The sequence below is a fragment of the Lepisma saccharinum genome, chromosome 2, assembly GCF_977018435.1.
Source record: "Lepisma saccharinum chromosome 2, izLepSacc3.1, whole genome shotgun sequence".
Taxonomy (NCBI): Eukaryota; Metazoa; Arthropoda; class Insecta; order Zygentoma; family Lepismatidae; genus Lepisma; species Lepisma saccharinum.
Window position 1 is genome coordinate 39,034,973 of NC_139230.1, and position 15,319 is coordinate 39,050,291.

The 15,319-nt window shown below is 35.6% G+C and overlaps 1 protein-coding gene across 3 annotated transcripts in view; it reads left to right on the forward strand.

The window, feature by feature from the left end:
- The window catches only part of mdu (mitotic spindle positioning protein meduse), a 109,904-nt gene extending 97,035 nt beyond the window's left edge, over nucleotides 1–12,869 (forward strand). For 2 of the 3 annotated variants that reach the window (XM_083117290.1, XM_083117291.1), the window contains exons 7-9: nucleotides 1,649–1,770; nucleotides 5,000–5,186; nucleotides 10,438–12,869. In XM_083117290.1, coding sequence (XP_082973416.1) covers nucleotides 1,649–1,770; nucleotides 5,000–5,186; nucleotides 10,438–10,518 — 390 coding nt within the window. In that variant the 3' untranslated portion in view covers nucleotides 10,519–12,869. Of the gene's footprint in view, nucleotides 1–1,648; nucleotides 1,771–4,999; nucleotides 5,187–7,444; nucleotides 7,505–10,437 lie in introns of all 3 variants that reach the window. The other variant, XM_083117292.1, reaches the window with a different exon arrangement.
- Nucleotides 12,870–15,319: the final 2,450 nt, after the last annotated feature.

The following is a 15,319-nucleotide window of genomic DNA, read 5'->3' on the forward strand; positions in this document are numbered from 1 at the left end:
ACATCGTGCTGCGACGCCAAGGGTCCCGGGTTCGAATCCCGGTCGGGCTTGGTTGTTTGTGAATGTCTATTCATCAATTTCATCATTTCATCACTCATCCCCATCTTCGCAAATTAGCCAAGAGGCACAAAACGCGAAGTAAAATAAACTAAATCAATCAATCAATCAATCATTCCTAGTATAAAATTTTAATGTTAAAAAACTAGTACAACATTGTTAGTATATTCAAAATGTGGAAAACCATTGAACTCTGTTTAATAACCAGTGGCCCAACAGCCCATTGAGGGCCTGGGCCTACCTACAGACTTCCGGCCTCACTCCCACCTGTTCCTACCCACTCACTCACCCCAGGTGGGAGATCATCCAAACTCACTCCCACCTGTTCCTACCCACTCACTCACCCCAGGTGGGAGATCATCCAAAGTGGTCAGCATGACAAACTCCCAGTCGCTGTAGGTTTCCATGATCGGGTTACACTACTCATTCATAGCTCCCCAATTTCCTCATGTTGGTGGGTGGCCACTGGTCCCATACACAGGCCAAAATCTCAGGATAAAAGTTGTTACGCTTTCTCCAGGAGACTCGAACCTGCATGCATCCCATAGCCAGAGCCCAAAGCACAACATCTTACACCACATGGCCAAGGTATGGGACTTGCACTCTGTTTATTTACTTGAAGTTAATATCTACTCAGGGCTTGAAGTGAGCTGGAACACTCGCTGTTCTAGCAAATCAGTTTGTTGCCAAAACTCAGTTCCTGCTGCGACGTAGGGCGCCAATTTTATTTTCATAATGCATTATACAAAAGTCTATCCTTTGTCATATTAATTCTTTTAAACAATAGATAGAGGAAAATATTTTTTGTGCTAAATTTGTCTCCTGTCCAGTCTGGAAATTTAGTAAAAATAAATTTCTCTAAGGTGTAAATGAAAACCTAATTTCTTGAAATGTCGGAATGGTAGATCTTGTGTTTATATATTTATTTTTGATGCAATAGAAGTAATAATAATCGATGTTCTTTATTTGGCAGTATGCAGTGATATGCTGTTTGATTGATTTTGTTTATTTTACTCTGCTTTTTTTGCCATTTTTGGCTAATTGCGAGGATGATTAATAATATGATGAAAGTGATAAAAGGATACTCGCAAAGAACACCCATGCCCAGAATGAGATTTAAACCCTTGACCCCTGGCATCGTACCATGGAGGTCACCACCATCATATGCCATACTGGCATATTTTTGTAGGCGAGAATAAAACAATAAACATTTTATTATAACCAAAGGGAGTTTGTGTGTGTGTGTGTGTGTGTGTGTGTGTGTGTCTACATAGAAGCACCATCATTTATGAGCATACTACAGCATTTAGTGACATTTAGGTTCTTACGATGAAAACACTAATAAATAATAATAAAAAATAACTTGAACACTGAAACCTAGCTTCTCATGGAAAAAAAAACCACTGGTAATAATAATAAACATTTATTTTAATATGCATTTATTATTATATTACTATTATAAGTATTATTATTATTATTAGTGGTGGTAGAAGTAGTGCTCATGCCAATTCATTTGTGGTTGTCATTCCAGCTATTAACTAAAACCATTTAAGCACTGTATCTACAATATGACTTCATTTTCATATTGCAGCCAAATCCAGTGTCTGACACAAGGCCAGAGCAAATGCGTACACAGCACAGAAGATACACAACAGCTGAGGAAAAAATTCAAGAAGAACTGAAAGAGATGAAAAAGAGAGAAGAAGAATTGAGGTAAATATATATAATTTGAGGAGCCAGTCCAAGCCAAGTGTCTCAGAAATATAATAATAAGTGTTTCTATTTAATACATTAATATAATTATTGGTCGATTTTTGATAATATGTAAATGAATTAATTAGTACTTAATTTAATTTCTCCGATGTGTATAAAGTATTGTTGTATGTAACCACAGACTAAGAAACTGAGCAAAGACAATGTTAATATCTATTTTGTTCTTTATTTCTTGACTAAAAATATTATGACATAAATAGTAAAAAGACACTATAAAATCAAGAGATAAAACCGCAAATATTAATCGTCTAGCTTACCTGTAGTTAAGACCGCTAAAATGTGTGTAAAAACAACTGTCCTGACAAGGAAATTAATGTCAAAGAAATAAAAAATTGAACATTTATTGAATAACAAAAGTAATGATGGTACGTCCATTAGATGAAAAGTAAAGTTCCTGATAAATATTTTATGTACATTATTGTAAGTAGTGGTGTACATAATTCTTTTAGAGGGGCCACTTTTGGCTAATTTGTGAAGATGGGGATGAGTGAAGATATTATGAAATTGATGAATGGACACTCACAAACATCCATCCCCCAGTCCGGGATTCGAACCCAGGACCCCAGGCATCGTAGCATGATGTGATAGTCACTCTGCCACGGGGGCCAGCTTTCGGCAGAAATAAATAACCCTCATTGGCCAATACCGGCAGTCACACGAGAGACAGAAGTGAAGAGAATATGTATAAATTGCAGATTCCCCTTCCCGCTTGAACATAGATAAAACAAAGCTAATTTCACAGTGACCTTCATCCCTCTTCTTCAAGAACTTCGCAACTACCTGATCCGGCATTAGTGTGGCGGCGGGTTAAAAACATCCAACTATCTTACGACCACGATCTTCAAGCAAGAATTGGCAATGAATGGTTTATTTCCCACAGTGTTAACTAAGCAGTTACGTGCCTTCATGGTCACGTTTGGGTTCAGTTTTCACTTACCCATGCCTTTGATCTTGCCATCTGCATCCCAGGAGGGTGGGGGTTTATGATCCAGTGTTTCTAGGAAAATGTACAGAACTTCCTGTGCTGGTCTCCCAAGGAAGGGTGAACAAACTTTTAGAAAAGACAAATGTTCAGACAAGCTGTTGCCTTTGCCGGCTTTTCTAGCCACTGAAATTTTTTGGTATCAGGTGGTATCAGTAAAAGAAAATCAACTGATACTCACCGATTTCGATACCACCAGTATCTGCCAATACAGATAAATTGGTATTGGCTCAGCCATAGTAAATATACTATTGGTAATGTCATTTGGATTAATTGTAGTATTTATACATGCTGTTCAATAGATATTAATCTTTGCAAGAGGCTTAACCCTTCCCTCGCACACAACTGTATAAAGTTAAAACCCGCCACAATCTTCTAAAGAACTGTAATTTGTGAGGTAACTAACATGGTTCATGAAAAGATTCATCTTTAATTTTCTATTTTGGCTGAAGAGACAGTCTATGCTACTTACATACATCCAAATTTTGTAAATTGAGGTTTGTCAACAACTTATCTGCTTTGTCTTTCACTCTCTACTTCTCATCACTTCCAGTCCATAAGCTCAATAGGGCAACAGCAACTCCTTAAGATCATGCCACCGATTGAGGAAAAGCCAAAACCAAAAGCCCTTGATAGGTCTTGACCCTGATATGATCCTCTAAATCATACCAATGATTCTATCCATATTTGGTACTTTATCAGTATTTTAATTTCAGCAATGTTTATTTGCTGAGTTTTGTATTGAGATGAGGATGGATACTTTTTCCTCATAACTGAATATATGATGGCTGCATCTATAATTCTTTGAAGGTGACTTGCTTGACAATGCTGGCAACAGATGATCAAGAGAGGAACAACCGTAAAATGTAGATCATCATGAGAGCTTCAGTATAGGGATGGATGTTTCCCACACACTTCTTCCTCTCCTTCAGAGTTCAAGCTGGCTATCTTTCCCAGCCATGCAGCCTAACCTAACCATGTTTATTTTTAAGTTATTCCCTTGTGGTCCTATTTTTATCTCCCGCTCCGCACTGCTACATGTTTTCTTATGTTTGAGACAATGATGTGAAAGACAAGAAGGAGCATCACAACCCTCCAAGAGCTGTTGTACCCAAGAGACCTTTCATTATATATATTTCAATTTATAAGCCTTGAAAATGTTTGTTTTTGCACAATCAAAAACTGAGTGCTGACTACCATCACAGTTGATGGTGGTCTCATGGCAAGTAAACAAATATTACACATAACTATTTTAAATAATGTATGATGCAGCATGGGAAAGATGGAAGGCCTGTGTTGCTGCAGCCATGAACCTTCGGGTTTAAGAAGGCTAGGGAGTTAGTTAGTTAGTTATGATGCAGCATTCTGGCAAATGCACATGTTTACCATTATGTTAAAAAAATTCATAGTTCAAAGTAGCAGGCCTCCCAGAGAGTTCTTGTAATAAAGAAGTCCTGGGTATGTCTCAGTGTGTAAATAAATTTGAAATGCATAGAAAGTTGGTGCAAAAACATATAGACTGTTAAAATCTGGGACCCTGGACTTCATGATTGGCTACCAGATCGGCAAAGCCACAAATTCAATTGGTAAGTCAGTTTCTGTGCATCACAAGTTATTTCTAACTGTGCATATTCTGTGACTGAGAATATTGCATGTTCAACTCACGATTTTGGCCTCTGTGGGTTCTGGGTCTGTCTGACCAGGGCATGGATGTTCTATTGTGTTAGTTCTTTTATTTATTTAATCTCTTGATAATCAGTGTTGTGATTAATCTAAAGGGGTAGAAAAGTTATGTTAAATAATAGAAGTACAATACCATTACACCTGACTGATATTGTGAATGTATGTAGTTCCATTTCCACACCCTGTATGTACCTTCATTGCAGTGTTATGCACATGGATAGAACTTTACCTTCCATTTCAACATGTTAACCATTTTATTGAAAAATCTTGTGGATAATTAAGGGATCCTGGGTTCGATCCCCAGTGGAGGAATTAGTGGTTCAGATCTCACTTTAAACTATAAGCCCAGTCCTGATTAGCCTATCTGTGCATAAAGTGGACTTAAAACAAAAACTCCAAGTGAACAAAAATCTGGTGGACAATCTTTGTGTCAATGATGATAATACTTAATTTTGCCACAAAGCAGAATTTTGTTTTTCATGGAGGTGTATTTTTTTCTTTCAGGCTACAACGAGCTCACTTATTTGCTCAATCCCAACCTAATATATTTACACTGGTTGATGATGAAAATTCTAGTATTATTGGAGAGATGGACAACTCTACATCACTTAGAAGCACATGTTCCAACCCTAATTTATTTGACTGTGATGATTTGTCTTCCATGAATGAAACTGATTCATCCCAAGAACAGGTATGTGTAATCTTAATTCCTTTGATTAAGATAGCAATATGTTTGCACGGTCTCATTAGACTTGGAGCAATTTTGAGATTAGAGCCAACTCTAGATTGGCTTGGGGCCTAGGGCATATAATGTGCAAAGGGCATATAAAGAAAATTAGTTCAATTTTGAAGATCTGAAAAATTGGGGATGTAAGTTTCGAAGTCTGAAACACATGCAACTTAAATAGACTTATACCTTGTGTATTATTGCGAGACCCAAGACGCAGACATTTCTTTAAAGAACTATGACACAAGGGGTCTTGCGTTCAAATCCCAGCTTAGTCATGGGCGTTCTTTGCAAGTGTCCATCGATTTTATCACATCATCACACATCCTTATCTTCACGGTTAGCCAAAAGTGGCATAAAAACAAAGTAAAATAAACCAAGCTAATCAATCATTGAACTACGAGAAACAAAAGCTTTTGAAATTATTTTCTTCCCAGTTTTTCACTGGTGTAGCAGTCTTAAATTTATTGCAAAACCAGTTTAAGCATCTAAATGACTTATTCAACTATATTCAATATCAGCACCTACCATGCATGAGTGAATATATATTTGTTTTTGCATTTAAATATACATGTACACATTGTTGTTTCCATCTATAAATCAATGAATGCTGCATACAACTACAGTGTTTTTCAAAAGTCATGCAACCCACATGTAACATGCCTGTAACATGAAAGCTGAAAATATATTTACATCGGGTTTTCTGCATTATGAAGCCTCATTCATTGAGAATTTTCAGTGCTTAACATTATCAGTTCATTTCATACAGGAAATTCTATAAATTAATAACTGGCAGACACCAGCATTAATTTAGTTCCAGAAATGTACTTTTGAGTTAGGTAAAAAAAAAAACCTTAATTACCAACATTTCAACTACCAATTTATAAAAGATTTTCACAATGGCATGGTGGTTAAACCTTTCAAATGCTTGTTCACTTTGTGCACTGATAAGATAATATGGACTGGATCAACTAAGTGGAATCTGAACCACTATGTGCCTCCATGGGGTATTGAACCTGGGGACCTCATCAGGAAGGTGCCCAGTTTCAGATGTTTGAAATGAAGATGAGGGGATCGGGATCCTCTTTCTCCCACATCCTTGGCCCTCCCAAAGTATATATTCCTAAATTTGTTCCCAACCAAGGAAAAAAGTTTCCCCTCTTTCAGAATACATTATCTATAATTATTATTTGCTTCTAATTCAACAATAATTTGCAGTATTAAAGATACATTTTTAGGAGGGAAAGTAATAACTGCACTATTGGTCTGAGAAATGTTTGCTAAAAGCATGATAATCCTGGAACTATAACTACAACAATTTTCTTTCCAAAAAATGAACAGAGGCATTTGTACAGTCATGGACACTTCTGTGTTGTAATGATACCATTGAAAGTCAGTGTTTGTTAGAACTTAGAAGTATCTGTGACTGTACATGTACGTAAATTAATACAAGTTTGTTGCTATCATTAATAAAAATGAAACTATTTGGATTTAGTTTGATAAGTAAGTTTTAATTCTTTTTTAAAAAAAAAAAGTTTTGAGCCTCCCCACCTCTTGCTTTTTTACTTTTACATTTTCAATTGAAGCAGGATCCTGAATACAGTGGAGGCACATTTCCATTGTACAGATCCTTTTTAAACTGTAGGTTTAGTTCCAAACAATCCAATCCTTATGGTTTTAAAGATCTGTAAATATGTAAACTGAAACAAACTATCTTGCATTTGGACTACATGGAGTCCAAAATTTAAAAATGCTAGTTCCTGTCTGAAACAATCTTATGTAAAGGCTTACTTGATTCTTTTCAGAATAAATGTAATCATTTTTGCACAAAGTATAATTTATTCTCAATGCATGTGCCATCAATTTTTACACAGAAAGTTGGAAATGTCATTCACCATCAGATCGGGAAAATTATCAGTAATTTTACTGATAAATTGATATGCCTATGTTAGCCAATACTGATAGTATAGATTAATGTCCTGGTAGATAGATATATAACACAAAGACACAGACACAAAGAAATAAAAAGTTGAAGAGACCAGAAGGGTGGATAAACTGCAAATTGGTTTCAAAGCAATGTCCCAAAATGTGCCACTGTCAGAGAAAAGTACACACAAATATTATTGGAACAGGTTGTGATCACTGAAAACTGAGTTTGATTGCTCTTTGTAAGACAATACAAACATATTTTGTGACATGTCTGAACTTCTCTCCCTGTACAGTTCTCCAAGTAAATTTCACATAGCATTGGATTCAATGATGTCAGCAAAAACTGCAATCTTGTGAGTACAACTCGAGCATTCTTTTAAGCAGTGCCACCTCCTTTATTCCCTGCATGCCATTTGTACTTATTAAACAGTAGAAATTTGAACCTTCATTGCTTAATTTCAAAAACGGAAATATTCCCAAGCAGTCTGTTTTTCTCTATTTACTTTTGACTACATCTTGTATATCTGCCTTCTGGAAATATAGTCTTGTTTATTTCTGTCCATTTGGTGAAATGCTCATTTTAATGTGGTGAAAGTAATTTTTGAAATGAAGGATTACTTCTCAGTGATGGAGCTTTTTCTTTCCAGACTTTTAACCTCTTGAAGGACTGACTTAACATGAATCCCTTGACAGAACAACCCCATGGGACTATGGCTTGCCAGATTGGTTTTCTTAAAATGACATCATTGTACCTGCTACATTGTTGGCTTTCTGAAATTTGTTCACTATGTCTTATTGAAGTAGCTCCTCAGTGACTCTTGCAATGCTTAGTCAAGTCTTGAGAATCAAAACAAGAAATCAAACTTCGTGCTGTATGCACTGAAGATGGGAATGTTATTAGCCTACACATTGACTTATATACACTTGCGTACACACACACACAAAATGTAGATTATATAATCTTCAGAGTTGTGAAATTTTAAGTAAAAGTTTACAAATTTGAATGTACTTAATTGATTATGTATTTCTAAAGGAACTAATTTTGTTTAATGTGCAATCTTTTTGGTCTGTTTAGCACTATGCATCCTGGTGTACTATACATTAGAAGGAAATAAGTCCTATTGCTGCAGTGAAGGACATATTTCTCCAACTTAAACAACACCAATACTTCCACTACTAAACCACATTTGTTTCAACCTGTCACCTTTCCTGTGCTAGTCATTATTCAACAGTTTCTGTGACAGCGAGGAGCAAATGAGAAACAGAGGAACAGTGCTTACAGACATAGCGTTGCCACTTAATAGTTTATTCCGCATTTTTTTGAAGTCATTCAAGAAGTTCACTTTCTACAATTATTGTGGTAGTGGTTAGTGTACTGTATGTGCATTTGTGCATTCCTGTGTAGCTTATTTGCAGCCTGGCTTCCCTGAAGAGAAGTGGTTGACAGGAAACCGTGACATAGCTGGTTTACAGTGACTGCTTATGCCAAAAGTGGTTTAAAGGGTAGTTGTTAGTCTCCCCCTTCCCCTCAAACCAAATGGGAGAGGTGTCAAGTATACAGACATGGGAAATTCCCCTCATTCTTCTCCATACACATTTTCATCAGTAAACCCACGTGAATGTTAATGAAGATCACACATGCTTCTTTCCACTTTGTATCTTTCCTTCCAACATCCTCTTGATTTAATTAACTTAATTAATTCAACCAATAAATTAACTCTTTATTGGTGTGTAGGGTAGCACATTAAAGTTGTTATGAAACTAAAATTATCATTGTATGTTGTTTATGAGCAGTACCAGCTACATTACAAAATCTTGAAGACCATCGTGATGTCCCAATATTGTTGATCCTTAACATGCACCTACTCAAAAAGTTAAATCATACACAGCCCCTTTAGTTACCCAGCATGTTGAGTGGTCAACTGATAATCTCATCACTGATGGTTCTGACCAATGAAAAATTGTGGGCATGTCGGTGAAAATCATATTGCTACTTTCCTGACAGCTCTACCTGTATTCATAGTGCAGTAACTAGGAGAATTTGACTAAATGCACAGCCATGAAATTAGGCAGGTGGCAGATGTTCACGCTTTTGCTACATCAGAGCACAACCCCATGTGTTTGGAGGTTTAAGAGAATGAAAGATCTCATTGTAGAGTTGGTCTTTGTAATCCATGTAATACAAACTGACAGTGTTTTCTAGAAAGGTCAGGGATGACAACTGTATGCCCCGGAGAGAGGTCGGTCTGACGCTCGAACTATGCAATGCACACCAGTTGACGTTGCCGCACACTGCACGGGAACCAGCGACTTTTGTCCCACTTTCGCTTGCTTTTCCCATATGTGGCACCAACGCTATTCTGCCCAGCTGCCTATTTTCATGGCCATGCATTTAGTTAAACACCAGTTCATGTAAAATTTAAACACTTCAATACTGAGCACCATTTGCTATGAAGAAAAGATGCTGTACTTGAACTCTTCCCAAAATAACTTGTCTTTTGCAGACCATACAACAGACCAATCTTGTACACACACTGTAAAATGTAAGAAGTATTAGAACCTAGATGTAAACAGTTTCCGGGCATACCTTAGCTGACGTTTGTATGCAAAACTTTCAATAATTCTGTGCTTTGTAACACTGGTTCCTTTGCTGTTCATCAAACTGCCCAATAAAGTTATAAGGTGTTTCTGTAGCAATATTGTATAAATACATCTCTATATATAATGTAAATGTTGGTGCTCATGTGAACAAGATAGGGCAACACACTTGCCTGAATCCAATGTTCGAAGTGGAAATTCCTAGCTAAGGGGATGCTTACGAGCATTATGCTGGCTGGGGGATGCTTTATGAAAATTTTCCTCACTGGGGCATAACATCCCTTTGCATCCCCCCCGCCCCCCAACACACACACTTTTGAGCACTGCTTGGATTCCATCTTTAACTGTAGATCTAGTCCTGATTAGCCTGACTGCCCACATGTGGAATTAAAGTGAAGTTTTTAACATTTTTCTTACAATGAGCGTAAATATTAGGCTATTTAATGGCAGAAAGAAGGAACTCTACAAGAAAATATATGCTCTAACATTTGCATAGAAAGTTTTATGTAAAATGCAGAATGACTGGACAATGTTTATTCACTCCCTCGTATTTAGCATAAAACATTCAGAAGAATAACATTTTGTTCAATGCAGTATGATTTCTAAGTGTGTAGTCATTGTATACTTACATCACAACTTTTTTCTTGTAGTTTGCATTGTTATACAGTTTAATTTATTTTTATTTCAGCTTGGAACTAAAGGTGCAAGGAAGAGGAGTCCATTGATTGACCAGTGGGAGAGCATGATTCAACAAAATAGTGATCATTAATAAAATGACCAGTGATATGTAACATTCTCTTGACTTCCATCTAGACAGATTTTAGCATGTACAAACTTGAGAGGGAGATAGGGGAGAATAAGTTGTATGAACTTAATTCATAAATATGCCATGAGAACTGGTAATAATGTTTATGGAATTATAATTGCAATATTTTTTGAATTGTTGGAATAAATATTTAAGATATATGTACTATCAAATGTTAGTAACTGAAAGCAATATGTTTTCTACATGGGGTGGGGGGAGAGATTTCCTGTTAATAGAATACTGGTAAACAAAATTTTAAAGCCCTACCAGTATTTATTACCATGCAAGAGTCGCAATAATGGAATCTCATAAGGAAAAACTACAGGCAATTGGTCAATGAATGAGTGTCCTAAAGCAGTTAGGATCACAACCTACTGTAGAGGAGAATTGCATATTCCAGTGATTTAAAATTACCAAGAAGCCAACTGAATTTTCTTCCAACTCCTTTTACATCTGCCTTTAGTAGTTTTGACTCTTGGTATTATGTGCCTGCAATTGGGCATTTGATTTTGAAACCAGTACTGAAAACATACTTTTTTTCATATAAATTTTACCAGCAAGAGAGCTTCCAGCACTTCCCACCTCATTATATTGCTTGAAAACATCTATTAAAAGGAATGGCTATTGTTAGCACTAAATAATCAACTTCATAGTGAGGTGAAAGTCTGAGTAAATCAAGTTATGCTTTCTTATAGTATTATCTTACCAGTAGTTTTAGAACAAGACTTAAAGATGACCTACAGTATTCAAGGTGGAACATTAGCATTAAAGTAAATATACACACACATACATAGATATAAATCAATTGATTCTTCAGGTGACATACACAAAAAAATCTAAGTATGACTGGAGCAGTTTTTTTTTTTTTTTTGGTTGTTTTTGTAACAAAATAGTTGTCTTGTGATATATATTGATTGATTTATGTTGAAATTACCATAGGGTGTATATATACCATTCCTATTTGGCATTTCACGCAAGTTGTGTTCTCTCTCAATTTCCCATAAACTGTAACTGCAGTATTTGTAATGTGACTGTTGTGTTTGCCACAATTGTACAATTTTGTAGTTTCCCATGGCAAATAATTTGATTAAACAAACATGATAAATATGTAAATATTCATGTTGATGATGATCAGATTACCAGGAATTCTGAATTTTCTTATTAAAAAAGGTGGTTATATTTTTGCAGCTGTTTGGATTGTAACAAAAATGAGATATTGTTAAGGTTTTATAAAAGGGAATTTGAAATGTACGTTACTCCCTTTGTTAAACTGGCCATTATGTTAAGGAATGAATGAATTTTAAATAAATGCAGAAAGTGGTGGGAAACAAGGAATTATGTATGGAGGTATAAGCTAGGGTGACACAACGGTAATGGGTTTTGAGGCATTACAGCAAAATATAAATTGTTATGCAGGCATCTCCATGAAAGAACTAAATACAATGATATAATTCTCCATTAAGAAATAGTTATTCATAATTTTTAATTACATGCCTTTAAGTGGTATGGACAATAGAAATTATTCCCAGTGTTTTCTACTTGAAGTATTCTCTAGTTATTTTCTAACATTATAATAGTAATCCCTGTATCTTATTTGCTTTCCATAGATCCCATTTAATAATTAAGCTCATGTGATGTTTTGTTTTATTACATACAAAAAACAAGACTGTCATGTGGACAGTACATAACATCGAGACTGAAGATTTCTTTTGTCTTTTCATTGCTTTGACTTGCAGCCAGATGATCTGTTTACTTTACCTATTCCTACCACAAATGTGTTAACATGAACATTTTTTTCTGTATTATGTGTTGTTAAAATTCTAATAATATAAAAATGAATGTGAAGTTAGTAACGTTCATAGTGACTTATATTTACTGGCGTTCAAATATAATTTATTTGAGGTGTGTTAACAAAACTGATTTGGTCCAAAATATCCAAATTATTTGAACAGAGCTGCAAATTTCATGAATAAATGAGATTAAGAGTGAATGTGTTACTTGTACATATATGAAATATGTTAACTGTTATTCAATGAAGCATTGGGAATTATTAGCTAGTTGTAGTTCTTGCCCATAAAAAGAATGAAAGTGGTGAAAATAAAATCTTTATAAACATGTACGTTTTCAGTTGTGTGAATGTATCTATATATATGTTGCTGTAGATATTTTTGTCAATGGTGTTTACAGTTTGTAAGAAGACAGTTTTATTTATGTATCTGGCCTAGAATAATTGTGAAGTAATGTTAAACCCTTGTTCATATATCTTTTTTTGCAGTTTGAACAATTAATTGATTAAATATTCTTGTTTAGCATAACTGAAAATGAATATTTTTAATCCCCCTTGTTTGTGAAATATGCATTACTGATACTGCTTAAAGGGAAATTAGTACAAATCAAGTAGTAAATTTATGTTCACAGGGGAAAATGAAAATACAGGTTTCCTTCTTATGCAAGCATAATGGGAAAAGCAAAGGTGATAGCAAATTGGCCACTGGGTACAGACCTGAAGAAGGGTGTGTACACAAACTCCTATTGCCCTCCCCTTGCATATATCACTTGGAGTTGGAAATACTACTTCCTCTCCAGGAAACCCTAATTGGCCAGATACCATCTAGATATCTTGGTTCATTTTTATGCTCCTGCACTCAAGTATCAATGAAGAATTTTAACCAATCTGCTTACCTAGTCATGGATTTGACAGGTTTAAGTGCTGCCCAGGCCCGTAGCCAGGAATTCTTTGTAGGGGGGTGAAGTCAATCCAAGAGGGGGCAAATTTTTAATTTATTGTGTCGCATTGGCAGATATAACGGAACACAGAGGCACTTGCCCCTTCCCCCAAAAGAAATAAGTAACAGAAAAGGGATGATATCTTGAAACTGCAACGAACAATAAGAACTTGAGCAACATCAAATAGCAATATTTCAATAATGACCTTTCCAGATTGCCAAAGAATATGAAGTTTAACATAAATACCTAGGTAGGCTAATAGGGACTGTATCTACTTGATATTTACAGGTCAATAATGTTAATAGATTATTAATATGCACCAACAACTTTGGGCCTCTCTGCAGAACTGATTAAGGGAGCCCTTTATAAATGATGCTTCATAATGATTTCCTCTAGTTTCCAGTATGCAAGATTTTTACGCACAAAGGAATCTAATGAAAATCCAAAACCACCATTGTGTTGTGTTATGCAAGAAAAATAAAATTAATTAAATAATAATGGTTACATATTACCTACATTTTGATGAATTGTGTAAAAATTTGTAGCTAATACATTTTTTTTTTTTTTTTTGTACTTGCTAAAACATTAAAACATGGGTCCCTTAGTCCATTATGGACTCTTATTTCTTTCAAAGGGGAGACTCTTGCATCACTACAGACAACGTTTGCCTACTGGTTTCGTTAACGATTTTGCAAAATATTGTGTGAATTGTATTATATTATAGTTGAAATACATTTTTTGACACCTGACAAACAAATAGGAATCTCCTGATTGATCAATGACTTCTCGGATTACAGTGTCATCATTAATATTTCATATTAAGTTTCATAGAAAGAAATTGTTTTAATAGGGTGCAATAATTTCACGGGGCACCATGGTATTCTCTTTATTTTTTTTTTCATATAGATCGTTTGGCTCCTAGGGCCAACTCCTGCTGCCCCATAGCTATGGCTCTGAACTTGGACTATAAGAAGAGCAGAAAATGCGAGTGAAGCGGGCAAGAAAATTTTGCGAAATGTTTTTTTTATTTGTATAAAATTTGAAATCGAGGGGGGGCAATTGCCCCTCTGTGCCCCTGGCAACACGTAAAAACTAATTCCATCATGAGTATCCAATTAATTGTCCTGCTATTCTTAGATTCTCCTAGTCTTGTTTTTTTTTTACTTAAATGTTTGCTTCCCCTAGAATGGACTTCTGTCCAAGGTCAGGGGGAGGGGACAATGCCCCCTGCCCCCTGTAGTTGCAGCACTGTTTACGAGTGTGTCATCAATTTCATGTCATCCTTCATTGTTGCGATTAGTTAGAAGTGGCAGAAAAGCAATGCAAAGTAAAGAAAATCAAATATCCACTCCCTCTCTCTACCACACTATTACCAAAAGATAGACTTGGGAAACAAAAATTTAAGCAATTCATAGTTCATAGCAACACATCCAAGAAAAACATCCAAACACATTAGGCACCTTTAATACAATACTACTCAAAATGTCACAACTGTTCTAGATAATGAAAATTGTGAAATCATTTCCCAAAGTCTAATCTGGAAGGGAATTCCCCCCCCCCCCCAATCTTGATAAGACATATGGAATCCAATACACCCTAATAAATCACAAAATCAATAAGTGTCTTTGTAATATTGCTAGAGTAACATGATATAATTGTAAAGATTAGTGAAAATTCCAGGTAGGAATGTGTTCTGTATTTTTCACAGGGGGAGCAGAGCAGGCTCTCGGGTGGGGCAGTTGCCCCCTCTAGCTACAGGCCTGGTGCTGCCCATTTGTAACCATAGTATTCTTAGCATATGACACACATTGTATTAGGCAATAATGGGTAGACTTTTTAAATAGTAAAGAAACTGCTTAATATGGCTGGAGTCAAATAGTTTTTGGAAAGATAATTTCAGTTTTAATACATTCCTGTGCCTCATGAAAAAAATCACCAAAAATGTAGGCTGGAAAATTGCATTTAGGCAATAATGGCAGGCTACAAAATGATGTTTTTTGCGTTATTTTGCCTTAATGGTTTTCTAAAACCTAAACTC